General features: G+C 37.7%; 1 protein-coding gene across 1 annotated transcript; it reads right to left on the bottom strand.

Moving 5' to 3' along the window:
- Positions 1-13,947: 13,947 nt before the first annotated feature.
- LOC138879285 (uncharacterized) lies at positions 13,948-14,526 on the bottom strand. Its single transcript, XM_070158891.1, has one exon. The coding sequence runs from the start codon at positions 14,524-14,526 to the stop codon at positions 13,948-13,950; it is 579 nt and encodes a 192-aa protein (XP_070014992.1).
- Between the last annotated feature and the right edge of the window lie 6,316 nt (positions 14,527-20,842).

Genomic DNA, 20,842 nt, shown 5'->3' with positions numbered 1-20,842 from the left:
CACTTACCTATAATAATATGATAAGAAAGATACGTTACATTAGTACTCGGTTAAGTAAGGTACCGGGTGCCCGTTGTGGCCCATCGGTTTGGGTCGTGATAGAATTCCTGAGTAAATGAGCCAAAATTTATTTCAGAATCAGGAACACCAACAAACAAATCGAACAACACGTGATCAACATGATCATCATCGGAGTGAATGTCCCCTAATGGAGGATAATAAAGCACACCAAAGTTTATATCACAAGGGATAAATGCATTCGGGACTACGTTCCGGAAGGGGCCATCTCGTTTAGTAGCGAAGACACCGAGGGCATCATCCAGCCTCAGAATGATGCACTAGTAATATTTGTACTTATCAATAAATCACAAGTTAAACGTGTATTGATTAATCCAGGTAGATCGGCCAACATCATCTGATGGAGGGTCGTAGAAAAACTGGGATTGTTGGACCAAATCATATTGGTGGTCCGGATATTGAACGGATTCAACATGGCCTGTGAGACAATGAAGGGTGAGATAAATTTATCAGTAAATGATCCACGCCTAATCCACACTCAACAGTGAGTGGAAACAGTCGTTGGAAGAATAATACCCAACAATGAGTCGGGGTCTATTTTCTCAGGGAGTTAAGTATGGGTGTTAGGGTATACATTTGATGAATGTAGATGAAATAGCTCAATTACACTTCCAAATTACGGGTTTTTGTAACTTGTTTCTACAATTGGCACTAGCAATGATGAACTAGAGAAAAGAGACTAGAAATGAGTAATTATTTTTGTTATTTTTTAAACGGGTAAAATGCCTAGGGATGTAACATTCACCTAGGTGTTAGCCTAATTGTGAATTATTTTAATGCTTATTTTAGTGATCAGGATGTATTATAACTCTCAACACGAGATTACCCACTCAATACATCTCGATTATAGAGTAATTTTATCCAAATTGGCTTTCTCAAGCCCAAATGGGTATCAATTCAAATAATTGATATGAACTTAAGTCGGGTTTTCCCTTTCTCTAGTTCAAACCCTTTAATTAGGCTAGCCAAAACCTTAACTAGCTCAATTTCTTATTAGCTAAGTTTTCCTAGACTAAGTCCCTCTTTCTCAAGTAAGAACCAAGTCAAAAAAAGCATGAATCAATATTTGCAACCATTAATTCTAGAAATAATACATGAAAAAGATTGAATAATAAATACTCAATCATAAAAAAAATATTATATTAATTATCCATATGGTTTAAATACTAGGGTTGGGTCACAACCCTAGAGAAGATCTAGCTACTCAAAATAGAAATTGAAGAAAATAAAGAAGAAAAACTAATAAAAGCCATAATACAAGATTAAGATGATAAACTAATGTGATTTCACCCCAAAATTGTCACAAATTACTAAAGTAGTAAACCATAATGGCTACAACTCAAAAAAAACTATAAAATTTGCCCTAAAAAAGTGTTTTCCGTTTATTTATAGTGACCCAAAATTCGCTGATAAAAATGCCCTTCGGGAGGTTCTACGGCCGCACAATTCCATGTGCGTCTACATTTTCCTTGGTTCTGCAGGTGGAAGATTTTTGCAGTTGCACAATTCGGTCTGTGACTACACTCCGGCTTCTTCGGCCGCACTTTTCCTTCTGGGGCTATTCTTTTGGCAAGGCTTCACACTTGGTCATTTTGCACCCTCTTTGAACTTTTTGAATTCTTGTCAGTGCGACCATGTTTTGCGTCCACTCAAATTGTGTATGGTTGCACCTGTTTCAATCATCATATGAGCTTCAGCACCAGATCTGCAGCTGCAGAGATAATTTTGTGGTCCGTGCTTTCTTCTGCGATTGCAAAATTATTTCTATTGATCGTTGTTGATGCCCAATTTTCCCATAATATTTTTAAAACTATGCCTAGGCATCAACTAGTATTTTTCATACAATTTCTGTACTTTAAAAATATTTTAATTAATTTATCCAGCATTTATTTTATAAAAACAATCACTAATTGCATCACAAATAGTTTTATAATAATTTTTGTGGCTTTATTTTATTATTTACATTTGTACCAAGTTTCAATTATTGCACAAATAGCCACATTTGTATTTTTAGAATGCAATTGTAATTACTTTTGCAATTATAGCCTATGCATGCATTAGTATATTATTTTATCGAAGAATAGCCTTTTATATTTTTAAGATATTAACTAATTATTTATAAATATCTTCAGGTATGAAAAATCATTTTTACAACATCTTAGTTATTTTAAAAAATTATTTTATCAATTAAATAGGGTATTTAACAAATGGCCCCTTCATTTTCAAATTTAACCTAAATACCAAGCCCAATTTTAACCCCAATTTCAAAGTTAAACCAACCCAAATATACCCAGCCCAAACCTTAATGTCCGATCCGGCCCCAAACCCTTTTAATCTTAGCCGTTGATCACAAAGATCAATGGCCATAATTAACCCTTTCTTTTTTAAGTTCCAAACGACCCCCTAAACCTGGCCATTTCTTACCAACAGCCGCCCTGAAACCCCCTTTCCACTCCAATTCTCTTTGAGACCTAAACCTAACCCTAGCCGCCGCCACCCAAAACCAGCCCTAATCCTTGTAATTCCTACTCGATCTATGGCTTCCCATGGTTGTACGAAGCCTCTACTTGTCTCCTATCTCCCTGGTTGTTCGATTATGTGGTTTTTGTGGAAGGACCTCGAAGAGATCTGGTCCAGATCTTATTTAAGGCTCTTCAAGAGTTTGTCCATAATTTGTGAGAGATTTATATCGAAGTTTCACGGTTCAAATCCTTGATTTAAAGGCCAGAATCTCTTACCCTTTCTCTTTTCTTCAAGAAACCTAATATTTGGACTTGAATCGGTTTAGATCTCCGTAGATCTGGAACGATTCTGAGTTCATCATTGATTTTCCTAAAAGTTCCTTTACTTCTTTACTATTTAATCGATGTCTGAACATTTTTTGTTATATTAGGGTTTGTTTTCTTGTTGTTTGTTGGTCGAACCTCTAGGTATTTGAAACATTTTTAAACTTCCATGGCTACTCTTCTGGGTTCTTTTACTCCTTTACTACTGACCGATTTTTAAACACTACAATTCTTTAGGTTTTAACTTCTATGACTTCTGTTTGTTCGAATCTCTGTATGTTGACATACATTCAAGTTTTCTTCTTTAAGTGTTTTCAAACTAGGGTTTCATCCCTTTAAGTTTTCTTCTAAATTTCTTAAGTGTTTGGCTGTGGTTCTCTTTACTTGTTTGACCGATTTTTCATATCTATGTTTTAATCCCTAGGTTTTCTGCTTATTTCACATGATTATTTCAATATTTTGCCCATTATTCTTTAGTTCTATCAATTAAAAGGGATTGACTGAATTTATTTGTCTAATAAGGGTCCAAATTATATTTTTTGCCGAGATTAGTACTTCTGTATGATCTCTTTCCTTATTTGTGACTCATGACTGGTACTACTTGCCTTAATTGGTTTATTAGCGTGATTTATGGGATTTAATTGCTTTAACCTACTCATAGAGGGTCTTTGATTGATTTATTTACCTTATGGAACTTGTAACTTGGATGTTAATTGATTCTCCCTAATTTAAGGGGTGCTTTTTCGATTATGTTGAATTATTTGATTGGGTTTAGCCCCAATTAACTATTTAATTTTACTTGCATACCTTATTTGGAACTCTTAATTATTCTTTGCCTTATTTGTTTTACTCTGCTAAGTGCTATATAATCTTCCCATTCTGACTTTTGAAACACAAACACTAGTTCATCGATACTCTCACTCTCTCAAAAGCTCTCTATTCTCTTCTGTTACTTGCAATTCTTACTAACCTAGCCGGTTGTAAGCCAAGGCTGGCTGTTTGCACCATCTCTGCTTTATACTATGTATTCTCTCCTTAACTGGTATGTCCCGATTCAATTTACATTCCAAAACTATGTGTTTTCTTTGTTGCTGTAGTTCATTAGTTGTGATTTCCAGTTCTATTTACTATTCTACTATCATGTGCTCAATGTGTAACCAACATGCTTAGATTACACTGCCTAACTACTGTATTACTTAGCATGTTGAAGTCTGTTCTATTAGAGGCTATGACTAGTTTACTTGCCCACAAGGATCTGTTTACTGTTTAGCATGTCCAGTCATGTTTTTAGATGATTGCATGATTCCTATTCGTTCACTAGTATGTCCAAGCTACATTGTTTGTTTACTGTCTCACCCAGCATGTCTACATCCCGCTTGTTCTATATGTGATTAGTATTTCTAAACTTTGAATGCTTCATTAAGTGCTTGCCTAGTTTGTTCATTTGAGTCTTACCTACTTTATTTTACTAATGAGATCATGTTAAGGCATCTAGCCCTTCAAAGTACTCTAGTTGTGTGTATTGGTCATGTCTAAGACCTATGTGTTCTCAACATGTCATTGTCGCACCCCATTTTTCCCTCCCCTTTTTGACGGGGGAGGAGGTCCAAGTTTCGACATTCACAGGGTGTAATAACTCATTTCTTTTTTGGGAATTGGGTATTTGAAGAGTCGCCACCTAACGGATTATGGTGCGTTAGGGCACCTAGAGCGATTAACTCTTGGTTTGGTTTACATTACCAGAGATTAGGGTAAGGGCTCGAAGTAACCTCGAGGGGAAGGTGTTGGGCACCCCTCTTGGTCCACAACTATAGGTCCCGACCGAACTTATATTCACAAATTAGTCCATATAAATAGTTGAATCATATAAGTTGTAAGTAAAGCATATTGGATAACTCAAGTAGCGAGATAAAGATTTGAAAAAGTTGTAAAATAAAGGTTTAAATAAAGAGAGGATTTGGGTAAAGAGGGGCCACACAATGTCCGGTAAACACTCCTAAATGAGGGGCAACACGTGACATTAATGCGTAGTCATCATATCCCATGTCTACCCTTCCCATCCCCTTATTAGTCATGCGAAGCGAGTGTTTGGTCAATGATTTTTATTGCGTGCTTCTACCCGTCCCTTCTTAATGTCCTAGAGGGAGTTAGGACCTCTACCTATAGGTAGTTATAGACGTATCCCTAAGGTTTAGAAAGGCGAAAATACTAAGGCGACAGTTAAAACATTTAGGACTTTTACATAATGGGAGCAATTAAGAGGCTCAGAGTTTCCTCCTCAAACAAACACAAAAGCAGCACGACTCAAGCACAATTAAGGTCTTTATTAGACAATGTCCTAAAGCAGGATATATAAGTGAATATGGAGAAACAGCCAAAACCTTTTTTAGACTCAGAAATTATACCTTAGTAGTTGCATAGGGACTCTTTTTAAAAGCCTGCTAGGATCAGAAAACATTGAGTGATAGAAGCAGTTTCAGAGAAATGCAATTTTTGAAAATGCCCTAAGGCTTGCCTATATACAAAATACTGGTGTCTATGTTAATGCAGAAACAAAAAGATTTTGAAATAGACTCTTTTAATACCTATAGGCATGGTATCTAATGAGATTGAGGCAGTTTAAAAGGAACTTGTTTTAGAAAACGCTTAATACTTAATAAGACCAGTTTTAAAAATGAACTAGGCATAATGAAGTTGATTTATTAGACTAAATTAGACAGAATTATGAGTAGGGCTTTCTATAGGCATGATATCTAGGCGGATTACTGATTTTAATCTATTTGCAGGTATAGCAATATACGGAAATACTCGTTATAACTGAATCAGAATTAAGTCCTATAGGCATGACATCTATTATTGAACTAATTTAAGACATGATTGTTTGGAACCTATATACATGGTTTCTAAACATGATAGAATGTAAAACCTTGTAGACATGGTTTCTACTTGATGAGTAAACAAACTTAAATGTAAAATCCCATTGGCATGATTTCTATTTGGCAAAACGATCAGATTCAAAAGAATAAAGTCCGATGACCATGTTTTCTATTTAGGCAAAGCAATCAGATTTTAAAATAAAGTCCTAGGAGCAGGATTTTTATCCGTATTACCCCATAAAGTATACATCTACCCATCCCTTTTTACTAAATACCCCAAATACCTGTTTACAAATTATTACAGGCTAATGAATGAGTCACATAAATAGAAATAGAAAATCAAGAAGCTATTCTATAAGGAACCTTCAATTAGGTCCAGGTTTCCCAAAGCCTCCAATGGTCTCATACGCCTCAGTTCCATAGACAAAATCAGAGTCTAGGTGCATCAAAGTTCCCTAAGGATCTCAAGGATCCCAGGCAGTGCTTACACCTAGATTTAGTAACCAAAGAATTGAACAAGTGCATTGTGTAAAGGCCAGCCTCAGTATGCCAGAGTTCAGAGGGTTCTCAAAAGTATCCCAAGGCAGTACATATACTAGAGGGGGAAAAACGTATTGACTAAGAGTAGAGTGAGAAATGAAGGACACAAGTTGAAAAGGTTTTAGAAGAAACTGTATTTAACTAAAATCTTTTCCTTTGAAACTAATATAGTAAAACAATAAATGACTTGTTTGAAGAGATGAACAGAAGTTAAAACACCTTAGGACATGTTTACACATAGCTGGTTCATAGAACCAAGTAAATTCAGTAATCACACAGGGGTCAAGGGGTTTGGGACACATAGAGCATGTAACTGCAAACACATAACCCAGCAAGGGTCTAGGACTGGTTTAGACATGCTCAGAAACAACTTACACTGGCATAGTCACAGAACCAATCATGATGAACACAAACACATAGAGGGGTGATAAGGATTTGGGGATTCCTGGGATATAGGATAGTAAGTACACAATAAGTAAGAGACAATTGGTAAGGTATGCCCAGAAACACACATAAGGGGGATGTACTAAGATAAAGGAAGGGGAATACATAATAACATGTTGATAATGTCACTCTTAACTACAAATTTCACAACAGAACCACAAATAGAAGCAAACTAGAAACAAGAGAAACTGATACAATAAGAGACAAATGTTGTTGTTGGAACTTTTAATTGAAATTTAGGACATACCAGTGAAGAGGAGAATAAGAAGAATGAAAAGAACAAGAGAGTACAAATGGTTAGCCTTGGCTTGCATCCGGCTAACAGTAGCAAATAGCACAAGAGAGAGAGCAGAGATTTTTTAGTAAGGGAGATAGTTTTTTGAAACCAAGTGTTCGTCTGTGTTAATGAAAGACTGGAGTTTTTATAGTTGAAAACAAGTAGTAAAATAAGGTAAGAATCATAGTATAATGGTAATTAAGGAACTAAGAATCAGTTAGTCATAAAATCAAGGCTAGTACTCCCTTAAGTTAAGGGAATCAAATCAAATGGTAAAAACCAGTATCATATAAGGCAAGAAAAATTAGTACACGACTAATAAGGAAAAAATCAAGATTCAGTAAGCATAGAGTAGTCAACTAGGACTATGCTCAAAAAATTCCAATTAAGGTATGATTCAATAAAATAAAGTACCACAACAAATAAGGTAATGGATCAGTCAATTTAAACAGACGAGGCAGAGTTTTAGGGTTTAAAAAAAAATCTTCTAATCAAACCATCAATTAAGGAAATCAGAATCAATCATAAGGGAGTCATGATTGTATATTTCAACATATAAATAGAGAAAAACAAACAGACGTAGCAAACAGGCAAGCTCAGCAATATTGATAGAAAGAAGCAAGAGATAAACAATCAAGATGAATACAATCACAAAGAAGTGATATAAGCAGGCTAAGGACTTAGTAAAACCTATTTGAAGCATGGTAACCACAAAACTTAATGGGACTCGAGTAGTCATGCTAACACATAGAACCAAAACAAAGAAGGTCTAAAAAAACATTAGGGCTTTTGGAAGATGCGAGTTGAAAAAGCAGTAAGAACATAGAATCAGTCAAGATATGGAAGGAAAGAGGTTTGAACATAAAGAAAAGTCAGTTTAAACAAGTGTAGAAGAAACTCTGAGAAACCCTAATTTTAAAGAAAGTAAACAGTTTAAAGTTGATGATTTTTCAAAAAAGGTTTGAGAATAGTGTAAAACATAGAAAGAAACCGAATTAAATTGTTAAAAAGAGCACATATATGAGAGATACAAACAAAAGTTAGGGTTTCAAAGGAAACCCAAATAGAAATGGAAGAACCTGCTTAAACTTCAAAGATCGTAACATATATGGTGTGATTTTTCCCAAAATCACACCGGAGAAGCCGTGAACACCTAAACCAGAAACCCTAGATACAAGTCGGCATGACCCAGGGTCTTTAAAGGCCTTAGAGATGATGAGCAAGGTGATGGAGGGACCATTGGAGGCTTGGGGTTGAAAGATGGTCGCGGAAGATGGCCGGAGAGGGAGGCATTGGTTGAACAAAGATTAGGGTTAGGTTGAGAGAGAAGAGAGATGAGAGCATCTGAAGGAGGCGGATTTGGGAAATGACTTAGGGTTAGGGGGTTGTATTAATTAAAAAAGGTAAGAAGTGATGTGGGTCGTTGATCTCCCAGATCAGCGGGCATGATTTAATCGGGTAAATGGGTTCCAGGTTTAGGTAGGGTTTTATAGGGTATGGGTCGGGTTATTTAATAGGAAATTGGGTTGGGGAGTGGGTTCAATTTGGCTAAAATCGAAATCCAAATCTGGCTATAAATTAAATAGCCAATATTCCCTATTTTAATTTATAACAAATAGTAAATAATTTCTGGAAAATAATTTTTCTATACCAAAATAATTTAAAATATGTAATTATCATTTTAAAAATGTAAGGGCCAATTTTACACATATAAAAAATAATTATACATTAAAATGGGCTAACATTGCAATTATATGCAATTAGCTTAAAAAATACTAAATGTAATTATAAAATGCATGAAAAATATATTAGCCATATTTTGGCATAAGTATAGAAATTAAATGAATAAATCATCATAAAAATAATTTTGGAAATAATTATTGGGGATTTTATGAATAAAAGGGGAGAAAATGAATCAATTTAAACCCTTAAACTTTTGGAAAAATTATAAAAACCTTGTGCATGCTTATATATATATATATGCTATTTTGAAGGTATTTATGCCTATTTAAAATATATAAGGAAAAATTGGGCATCAACAGCTGCCCCTCTTTACCTGGGAAGGATGAAAGAGTTTTCGGGTAAAGAAATGATGGTCAATTTTGACCAAGTGGGATGTTTTGAAAGATAGAGGCCGAGCTCTGGTTTTTGCATTGCTTACATATCCCTGGTTTTACAGGAATCAGGCCATGTATAGTTCTGGATTAACCTATGGAGTATGCTAATGAAATTATTATAAGAATGGACACGAGATGTGGAAGCGGCTACGATGAGTGATTAAGGCTCGAGATGGTTGGGGGGAATGGGAGCGAGATTGCTCCTACTAGGATAGCGGTTACTTATTGGTTACCTGCAGATAAAGATACTACAAACGTATTTGCGAAAATTTAAACATGATGCAGATTCCCTTTGGACCATGAAGGTTGTCTTCGAACGATTAAAGATGACGTCCTGGGCCATGAATTGTTTAGTGAGGGATTCGCAGGACATGAAATGGTGTTCTCAGGCCATGAAAATGGTGCCTCCAAACCATGTCGCCTTTGAATAATGATATGCAAATTTGAGAGATCCTCAGCCCATGGCATGGTGTCTTTTGGCTATGAGGATGGTGCCTTTAGACTATGACGCCTTTGGACAGATTGGTGATGTTTCAGCCCATGATATGCAATAATATGATGTAACAAGACAAGTCTTAGTCTTGCTAAGGGGAGGACAGAGCTTAGCCCGATTGAAAAGTAAGTAGGTAAGAGCAGAAATAGAGCGATATCTGTGCAAAGAAGGGACAATATAGTCCCGTGCAAATGGTGAGGCAAGGATTAGCCTTATGCAAATAGAGAGGCAAGGATTAGCCTTATGCAAATATGGAGTCCAGGTTTAGACTCATACAACTATGGAGTCAAGGATTAGACTCATGCAAACGTGGAGTTAGGGATTAGACTCATGCAAAAGGAAGACAGAGCTTAGTATCATGCAAAGAGAAGGCAGTGCTTAGCCTTATGCAAATATGAAGGTAGAGCTTAACCTCATGCAAAGAGAAGGCAGTGCTTAGCCTTATGCAAATATAGAGGTAGAGCTTAACCTCATGCAAGATTAGGGACATGGCTTAGTTCCATGCAAATGGGGAGTTAGAGATTAGACTCATGCAAATGTGGAGTCAAGGAATAGACTCATGCAAATATGGAGTCAAGGATCAGACTCATGCAAATGCGGAGTCAAGGGTTAGACTCATACAAATGTGGACTCAAGGACTAGACTCATGCAAAGAGAGAATAGCAGATAAGGGTAGAGTATGCCTTATCTGGAGGTATATTCAGTGTCTGGTGGCTTGAGTGTTAGGACTTTGGTATGTGTATGGTTGCGAATACTGTTATGTTCACCATGCCTGCATCCAAGGAAAAATTGTAAGTTTTGTAAGGGGAGGTTGGTTCGTGTCTCGTCTGCTAGCCTTGCTATGCTTCACTTTGGAAGCCCCCCTTCGATTTCCCCTAGGTAGCACCTGACTGTCATGAAAATAGAATTTTCGAAGAGTATGCAATCATTGATAAAATAGAATTGTTTTGGAAGCGTATTGATATATCAAGTAATTTTTTATGAACTAGCGACTGTGACACATTTCAAACACATTGCAGCTCTCTTATATTTTAATTTTGACGGTCATCCTTAAAATTCTGCCCAATTTGGTAGATGATTTTAATTGCTTGCGGATGGTGGACCCTGCTGAATCTTCTTCGGAATTTTGGGAATCCTTCTCAAAATTCCGCCCTAGTTCTTGACTGATAATTGACTTCCTGGCATATGATGGCGCTAGCTGAACTTGTTCCAGAATTTTGAGGACCCTCCTCAAAATTCTGCCCCAGTTTCTGATTTTGGGGAAAATGAAAATTTTATTATTATATGACCTAACCCATAAGGCTGCCTACGTATCCCCTCTTAAATGGGAATCAGGTCAAGCATAGTTCAATTACAACAGAAAATAAATGTGAAATAATCTAGGCATAGCATCTCTTGACTGCATCCGAATTGATTGGTTTTGGCTATATTTCTCCATCCATTTCTACAAGTATGAGTGCTCCTCCTTGATTTTCAAACTCATGTCTGGTTTGAATTTTCTGAGTTTTTGCTTGACTGGCAGGCACATGGTATTAGTAGGCAACTTGTGAGCTACTATAGATGTGCTCAAACCGGTCATATCGTCATATGACCATGCGAAGATATCCTCATATTCCTTTAGAAAACGAATGTATTCTTCCTTCTCTATTGGCCACAAGTTAATGCTGATGCGGGTCTCTTTGACAGACTTGACGTCTCCCAAATTTACTGCTTCTATTTCATCCAAGTTGGATTTAGGCCTGTTCTCAAAATTCTCAACTTCTTCGATAATTTCCTCGGGTATCTCATCTTCTTCCTCTGAGTCACTATTCTCATGTTGCGTTGCCTCATTACATGTCACAGTCATTGGTTCATCATGGAAAGTAATAATAACACTGTAGAAGGGAAAAGTATAAAATAGTAATGAATAATGGTAAAGGATAAATGCATTTGATTAAAACTGAGAAAATTATTCAAACAAAGCTTGGCTCGGTGGTTTGAGCATTTATTTTGAAATAAAGAAATCTTAAAATAAAATTGCTGGAAATTTAAAATGCCTAGAGCGTCTATAAATTCTGTCAAGCTACCCAGGGACTTGGCGGGCTCGGGATGGTGTGGAGGTCTAGTTTCTAAGAACAGCTCCCTTTGCCGCAGTCTGAATGGTGAGGCCTTCTTCCTCCTCCTCCTCCTCAATTATGGCACTGTAGTCCATATCCTCATCTTTCAAGAACAAATTCTTTAGTCTTCTTCTTCTGAAGTTCCCCATATTGTGTCAGCCTGGTGGAAAGCTTGTTCCAAACATGGTACCGGTTGATCAAGAGGGTAATACGGTCCACGCCATGGAGACGACCAATCATTGTACTCTTGCCATGTATACTGTATCCGAGCCCAAATGTGGTACCATGATTTTTCAGACGTATCGACTTGGTGATGCCCTGGAGGTTCTTCCCCAACCCTTTGTCGGGTTCATATCCGGACCATGCTTGTATACTTTGTATTTTGTTACTCCACCACTTATCCTTCTCGACTGCATTGACCCATTCAATGTGATGATATATTCCTCCTCCTAACCTCCTTCTATGTCCAATGGCCGGAATAGTTTGGCTAGTATAGATAGGGTTACTCCCATCTCCATGAATGATCACCTCATGACGGTTCCATTTGAATTTTACAGCATGATGTAGTATTGAGGGCACGACTCTAGCAGCATGGATCCATGGGCGGCCCAACAAAATATTATATGAGGCTAGTATGTCAAGCACTTGGAATTAAACGTCGAACCAAGTTGGTCCCATCTGCAAGCAAAGGATGATTTCCCCGATCGTGGCCTTCTGGGACCCATCGAAAGCCTCCACTTTCATGCTTCCAGTCCGTATTTCGTGGAAGCCTTTGTCCAACCTTTTTAGGGTGTCCAACAGATAAATATTTAGATTCGATCCTCAATCAACCAGGACCCTAGCAATAAACATGTCTTCAAATTGTACCATAACATGCAGTGCTCGATTGTGATTCTGACCTTCGGGTGGCAACTCATCTTTGTGGAAGATAATCTTATGGCTTTCCAGCACCTGGCCGACCATGTTGGCCATTTCTCCACCAGTGACATTATTGGGTACATAAGCCTTGCTCAGTGCTTTCATCAAGGCGTTCTTGTGTGCTTCTGAATTCTGTAACAGTGACAAGATAGATATCTGAGTAGGGGACTTTATTCAGGTGATCAACAATAGAATACTCTTTCGTATGTACTTTCCTCTACAAGTCATCCGGCCCGGTCTCAGTGACAGGCTGCCTAGCAGTGGCATCCTTACATGAACCTCCTAGGTGTTCAGGTGTGTAGACTCTTCCAATCCTAGTCATCACTTGTGCGGCTATCTTAGTCTTCCCTTTTCGCTGAGTCTCGGCGACATAATCCCAAGGTATTGCTTTTGAGTTGAATGGGGGTGTGGTTGACACCATCACAGTAAAAGGGTGTGATTACTTCTACTTCAAATGGAACGAAGGTGGCTGCGGGTGGAGCTACTTCTACCTGGAATGGAAATGATGCAGGTACCTCAACATCAACAGGTGCATGAGTTTGAACCACGATAGGAGTAAGTGTAACTGCAATCTTATGGTCATCGCCTTCTCGGATAAGCCCGATTGACCCCTTAGGGTCCCATTCCTCATTTGTTTCTATCTTGTCAACCATCACCTCTATGATTAGGGAGGGGATTGTTGCAGACATTAGGTGCGGCTTCCTTCGCTTGTATGACCTTGTTGTCAATGAGTGTTTGGATCTTATCCTTTAATGTTCGGCACTCAGCAGTGGTGTGCCTTTTCATACCGGATTGGTATGCATAAGTTTTGTTTGGATTGACACATTGGGATGGATTTTCTAGTGCCATAGTGGGAATAGAAGTGACGTAACCTGCGGCCTTTAACCTTTTATACAATTGGTCGATGGGCTCAGCAATGGCGGTGTATTGTCTGGGTGGCTTACGGTCGGAGTTGGGTCTTGGTTTTGGATAATTTTGGCGAGTTGGTGGTGATTGGAAGTGAGCTGGTTGGGAATTATAGGTGTGATGGACAGTGGCTGGTTGAGAATATCTGGGAGATGAAGGTTGATATGTAGGTGGTGATGCTTGGTATATGGGTGGAGGTGTTTGGTATGTTGGTGGAGGCGTTTGATATGTAGGTGGAGGTGTTTGGTAGGTGGGTGGAGGTGTTTGATATGTGAGTGGAGTTTTGGGCCTTGGGCCACCATTACTTCCCCAACATCTCTCTTCTTCGATATGCCGCCTTATTAGAGTGCCTTATTCGTGGCTTGTATTGCCTCGAAATTTGTTACCATCCCGCTCTTGATTCCTTTCTCGATCCTTTATCCAAGTTTGATGATATACGAGAATTTGTGATATTCGATGACCATTAGTCTCTCATAATATTGCGGATCATGTGCTCTGACAAAGAATTTATTCATCTGTTCTTCGTCCAAAGCTGGCCTGACCTTGGCCGCTTCTGACCTCCAACGAGTAGCATATTCGTGGAAAGTTTTAGTAGGTTTCTTCTTGAGATTCTGAATGTAGAAGACATCCAGTGCATTCTCTGTGTTGAACCTAAATCGGTCCATGAAATATGATTCCATTCTTACCCAATTGGACCATTTCTTGGGATTTTGGTTGATATACCAAGACAAAACGTCCCCAGTAAGGCTCCTAAAAAAGAGCTTCATTCGAATCTTTTCATATTTTCGAACCCCGACAAGCTTGTCATAGTAGGTCCTTAGGTGAACCCTGGGATCACCTGTACTTTCGAACATTTTGAATTTGGGAGGTTTGTACCCTTCTGGCAATTCCACATCGGGCTGTATGCACAGATCTTCATAGTTCAAACCTTCTATTCCTCTATCATATTCAACACCTTGAACTCGGCTTGTTAACTTCTTGAGCTCTTCTGCCATGTTCTTAATGAGCAGGTCCTTTTTGGAGGGTTCCGGTGCATAGGAGATTGGCTAGGTAGAATATGGTATAGTTTTCATGTATATAGGGTTGCTCTGATGGGTACTAGGGAGTTGGGTATAGTGATGGTCATTGGTGGAGGTTTGTGGATCGGGAATGAGTGGTGGTGTATTTTGAGGAGTGTGATAAGTGGTGGTTGGTGGGTACGGGATTGGTTGATGATGATGTTGTGGTGGAGTTGGTACTGGCAGCGGATTGATGTTTTAGGGTGAAGTTGCGTATTGATTGGGTACGGTAGGATTTTGTGGCTATTGGTTTTGTGTGTTCTGAGGAGGTGTTGGATTTTTTGTGTTCTGTTGGTGGATGTCAGGGACATTGAGGGTGAGTGAAAAGTTGGCCAAGTTGCGGACCTGCTCAAGTTCTCCCTACAGTTTTAGTATCTTTTGTTCTAGTCTCAAAACTAGGTCACTCGGGACTAGAGTACTGCGGTCGTCGAAAGTCTCTACGTTCTCACCGCTTTCCTTTCGTATTCCACTTAAGTTGTCCATCTTTGTCTTTCCTTTTCATTTTGTGTTTCTTGGAGGAAGAGGAGGTGGAAGGCCTCTAGATCTGGTATGATATGCTGATGAGGCCAGTATGGATGAACCAACCTAAGGAGATGGGAATAATAATAAATACAAACAAAAACAAAAAGGTAACAAGTTAGTGAGGATTCTGAAATGATTGCAGTATTTAAACATATATTGCGAAATATAAACTCGTATCCTAATTTGGGAGCCTCGTTGTGCCCGAGATAGGTCTAGCGATAAATAAATTTAGAGAACTTCAAATGCCAATAAATTCTTCATTTCATAATATAAAAGTAGACGAATCCAAAAAACGACACTAACATAATAATAAAACAATTCGCTATTGGCACTTGGCCTTATTACATTTTAAGAAAAGCAAGTAAATCTAATCTATTTGGTCCTAGAAGGACTTTCTTCAGGTTGAATGCTCTCGTTGATCAAATCTTCCAATTCGCTTAGGTTCACCAGTAAAAATGCCTTTGCCAAATGTTCTCCTTCATTTCCCACAACGTTCTGGCAGTCGGTGACTCTCTTCCTCGCTTTTCCTTCCGATTCCAGCAGACTGTATTCCAGATATCCAACTTTTTGCTAGCTTTGACGACTCTTTCTTTCCATTCATTGATTTGGTCATTTGATGGAAGACTCCTCCTCCAGTCTAACAAGAGTGGGGGCGTGCTAACCATACCGAAACAAGGGACCTCGTGCCTCATTTTCTACAAAATAAATGGGTTAGACCTTACCCCCACCGGACGCGACTATTTATACATTTATGATCAGCATATCAGCATTTAGTCCTCCAAATTAATGCACAAAACGTGGTTGCGTCGGTTGGGATTATGGAAAACCCGATGGACTTTGGATAAGGCTTATCTTAAAGGATCATTATGTGGACAACATAACTGATCCGACTAGGTTTGACCATGATGCATGCACAATTTAAACAGAGTAAGGTTTCTATGGGGTTTTAGACTGGTACCCTCAAACGGACAACTTGAGGGGGAAGGCACGTAACCGTCGACTGCACCGCTAATCGACTGGTTTTACTACAAATAAGCCTTTCCGAATTTAAGGGTAGTAAATAGGAAGAGCGCAACTACTAATTAAAGCATCGCTATAGGATTTGAGACGCACGAGTGAAATATGATGCAGAGCATGATTTATACAGCAATTAATAACATGTAGTCAGGTATTTTCATGTAGGAAAAATAAATACAGTATTTAAATAATTGAAAAGACATTTACAGAAAAAGGAAAACAAAGAGACAAGTCAGTTTCACGACAATAAAGAAATCATAAATTCTTGAAAAATAGATAATTATATTCAAATAAAGGATAAGGGTATGGGATAAACATGCTTGGACTAATTTGTAAAAGACAAGTTCGTTATGGTAAGAGTCTAAAAATATCCCCAGCAGAGTCGCCATGCTGTCGCGCCCGTTTTTTTCCTCCCCTTTTTGATGGGGGAGGATGTCAGGGTTTCGATATACATGGGGTGTAATGACTCATTTCTTTTTTGGGAATTGGGTATTTGAAGAGTTACCACCTAACAGATTATGGTGCGTTAGGGCACCTAGAGCGATTAACTCTTGGGTTAGTTTACATTACAGGAGATTAGTGTAAGGGTTCGAAGTAACCTCGAGGGGAAGGTGTTAGGCACCCCTTTTGGTCCACAACTGTGGGTCCCAACCAAACTTATATTCACAAATTAGTCCATATAAATAGTTGAATCACATAAGTTGTAAGTAAAGCACATTGGATAACTCAAGTAGCGAGATAAAGGTTTGAACAAGTTGTAAAACAAAGGTTTAAATAAAGAGAGGATTTGGGTAAAGAGGGGTCCTAGGTTAGTTATCCTATAGGATCACCCCACGCAATATCCGGTAAACACTCCTAAATGAGGGGCTACACGTGATATTAACGCGTAGTCATCATATCCCATGTCTACCCTTCCCATCCCCTTATTGGTCATACGAAGCGAGTGTTTGGTCAATGATTCGTATTGCGTGCTGCTACCCGTACCTTCTTAATGGTCCTGGAGGGAGTTAGGACCTCTACCTATAGGTAGTTCTAGACGTACCTCTAAGGTTTAGAAAGGAAAAAATTCTAAGGCGACAGTCAAAATATTTAGGACTTTCACATAATGGGAGCAATTAAGAGGCTCAAAGTTTCCTCCTCAAACAAACACAAAAGCAGCATGACTCATACACAGTTAAGGTCTTTATTAGACAATGTCCTAAAGCAGGATATCTAAGTGAATATGTAGAAAAAGCCAAAACCTTTTTAGACTCAGAAATTATACCCTAGTAGTTGCCTAGAGACTCTTTTTAAAAACCTGTTAGGATCAGAAATCATTGAGTGATATAAGCAGTTTCAGAGAAATGCAATTTTTGAAAACGCCTTAAGGCTTGTCTATATACAGAATACGGGTGTCTATATTAATGCGGGAACAAACAGATTTTGAAATAGGCTCCTTTAATACCTATAGGCATGGTATCTAATGAGATTGAGACAGTTTAAAAAGAACTTGTTTCAGAAAACGCTTAATACTTAATAAGACTAGTTTAAAAAATGAACTAGGCATAATAAAGTTGATTTATTAGACTAAATTAGATAGAATTGTGAGTAGGGCTTTCTATAGGCATGATATCTAGGCAGATTACCGATTTTAATCTTTTTACATGTATAGAAATATACGACAATACTCGTTATAACTAAATTAGAATTAAGTCCTATAGGCATGACATCTATTAATGAACTGATTTAAGACATGATTGTTTGGAACCTATATGCATGGTTTCTAAACATGACAGAATGTAAAACCTTATAGACATGGTAAACAAACTTAAAAGTGAAATCCTATTGGCATGATTTCTATTAGGCAAAACGATCAGATTCAAAAGAGTAAAGTCCTATTAACATGTTTTCTATTTATGGAAAGCAATCCGATTTTAAAATAAAGTACAAGGAGACGAATTTCTACCTATATTACCCCATAAAGTATACATCTACCCATCCATTTTTACTAAATACCCCAAATATCTATTTACAAATTATTACAGGCCAATGAATGAGTCACATAAATAGAAATAGAAAATCAAGAAGCTATTCTATAAGGAGCCTTCAATTAGGCCCAGGTTTTGCAAAACCTCCAATGGTCTCATACACCTCAGTTCCATAGACAAAATTAAAGTCTAGGTGCATCAAAGTTCCCTAAGGATTTCAAGGATCCCGGACAGTGCTTACACCTAGACTTAGTAACCAAAGAATTGAACAAGTGTAGTATGGAAAGGCCACCTTTAGTATGCCAGAGTTCAGAGGGTTCTCAAAAAGATCCCAAGACAGTACACATACTATAGGGGGCAGAACTTATTGACGAAGAGTAGAGTGAGAAGTGAAGGACACAAGTTGAAAAGGTTTTAGAAGAAACTGTATTTAACCAAAGTCTTTTCCTTTGAAAATAATGCAGTAAAACAATAAGAGACTTGTTTGAAGAGATGAACAGAAGTTAAAACACCTTAGGATAGGTTTACACATAGCTGGTTCACAGAGCCAGTAAATTCAATAATCACACAGGAGTCAACGGGTTTGGGACACATAGAGCATTTGACTGCAAACACATAACCCAAGAAGGGTCTAGGACTGGTTTAGACATGCTCAAAAACAGATGATACTAGCATAGTCAGAGAACCAGTCATGAAGAACACAAATACATAGAAGAGTGAAAGGGATTTGGGGATTCCTGGGATATAGGATAGTAAGTACACAATAAGTAAGAGACAATTGGTAAGACATGCTCAGAAACACACATAAGGGGGATGTACTAAGCTAAAGGAAGGGGAGGACATAATAACTTGCTGATAATGTCACTTTTAACTACAAATTTCACAACAGAACGGTAAATAGAAGCAAACTAGAAACAAGAGAAACTGAAACAATAAGAGAAGCATGTTGTTGTTGGAACTCTGAATTGAAACTTAGGACATACTAGTGAAGAGGAGAATAAGAAGAATGAAAATAACAAGAGAGCACAAATAGTTAGCCTTGGCTTGCAGCTGGCTAACAGTAGCTAATAGAAAAAGAGAGAGGAGAGATTTTTTTAGTAAGGGAGATAGGTTTTGAAACCAAGTGTTCGTCTGTGTTAATGAAAGACTGGAGATTTTATAGTTGAAAACAGGTAGTAAAATAAGGTAAGAATCATAGTAGCATGGTAATTAAGGAACTCAGAATCAGTTAGTCAGAAAATAAAGGCCAGTACTACCTTAAGTTAAGGGAATCAAATCAAACGGTAAAAACCAATATCATATAAGGCAAGAAAAATTAGTACATGACTAATAAGGAGAGAATCAAGGTTTAGTAAGCATAGAGTAGTCCATTAGGACTAGGTTCAGAAAATTCTAATTAAGGAATGATTTAGTAAAATAAAGTACCACATCAAATAAGGTAATGGATCAGTCAATTTAAACAGACGAGGCAGAGTTTTAGGGTTTTAAAAGAAAATCTTCTAATCAAACCATCAATTAAGGAAATCGGAATCAATCATGAGGGAGTCATGATTCTATATTTCAACATATAAATAGAGAAGAATAAACAGACGTAGCAAACAGGCAAGGTCAACAATATTGACATAAAGAAGAAAGAGATGAACAATCAAGATGAATACAATCATATAGAAGTGATATAAGCAGGCTAAGGACTCAATAAAACCCATTTGAAGCATGGTAACGACAAAACTTAACGGGAATCGAGTAGTCATGCTAACACACAGAACCAAAACAAAGAAGGTCTAAAAAAATATTAGGGTTTTTGATAGAGGCGAGTTGAAAAAGCAGTAAGAACATAGAATCAGTCAAGATATGTAAGGAAAGAGGTTTAAACATAAAGAAAAGTCAGTTTAAACAAGTGTAGAAGAAACTTTGAGAAACCCTAATTTTAAAGAAAGTTAAAGCGGTTTAAAGTTGATGATTTTTCAAAAGAAGTTTGAGAATAGTGTAAAACATAGAAAGAAACTGACTTAAATCGTTAAAAAGATCACAGATCTGAGAGATACAAACGAAATTTAGGGTTTCAAAGGAAACCCAAATAGAAATGGAAGAACCTGTTTAAACTTCAAAGATCGTAACATATATGGTGTGATTTTGCCAAAAATCACACAGGAGAAGCCGTGAACACCCAAACCAGAAACCCTAGATACAAGTCGGCATGGCCCAGGGCCCTTGAAGGCCTTAGAGTTGATGAGCAAGGCGATGGAGGGACCATTGGAGGCTTGAGGTTGAAAGATGGTCGCTGGAGATGGCCGGAGAGGGAGGCAGTGGTTGAAGAAAGATTAGGGTTAGGATGAGAGAGAAGAGAGATGAGAGCATCTGAAGGCAGCAGATTTGGGAAATGACCTAGGGTTAGGGGGTTGTATGAATTAAAAAATGTAAGAAGTGATGTGGGCCATTGATCTTGGAGATCAACGACCATGATTTAATTGGGTAAATGGATTTCAGATTTGGGTAGAGGTTAATATGGTATGAGTCGGGTTATTTAATAGGAAACTGGGCTGGGGAGTTGGTTCAATTTGGCTAAAATCGAAAGCCAAATCTGGCTATAAATTAAATAGCCATTTTTCCCTATTTTAATTTATAAAAAATAGTAAGTAATTTCTAGAAAATAATTTTTCTATACAAAAATGATTTAAAATATGTAATTATCATTTTAAAAATATAGGGGCCAATTTTACACATATAAAATATAATCATACATTAAA

The sequence above is a fragment of the Nicotiana sylvestris genome, chromosome 10, assembly GCF_000393655.2.
Source record: "Nicotiana sylvestris chromosome 10, ASM39365v2, whole genome shotgun sequence".
In the NCBI taxonomy this organism is placed as follows: Eukaryota; Viridiplantae; Streptophyta; class Magnoliopsida; order Solanales; family Solanaceae; genus Nicotiana; species Nicotiana sylvestris.
The sequence above is the reverse complement of the archived record's forward strand: the minus strand, read 5'-3'. Positions and strand labels throughout refer to the sequence as shown.

Coding starts and splice junctions, on each gene's coding strand:
- LOC138879285 (XM_070158891.1), bottom strand. CDS start 14,526: ATGGCAGAAGAGCTCAAGAAGTTAACAAGCCGAGTTCAAGGTGTTGAA.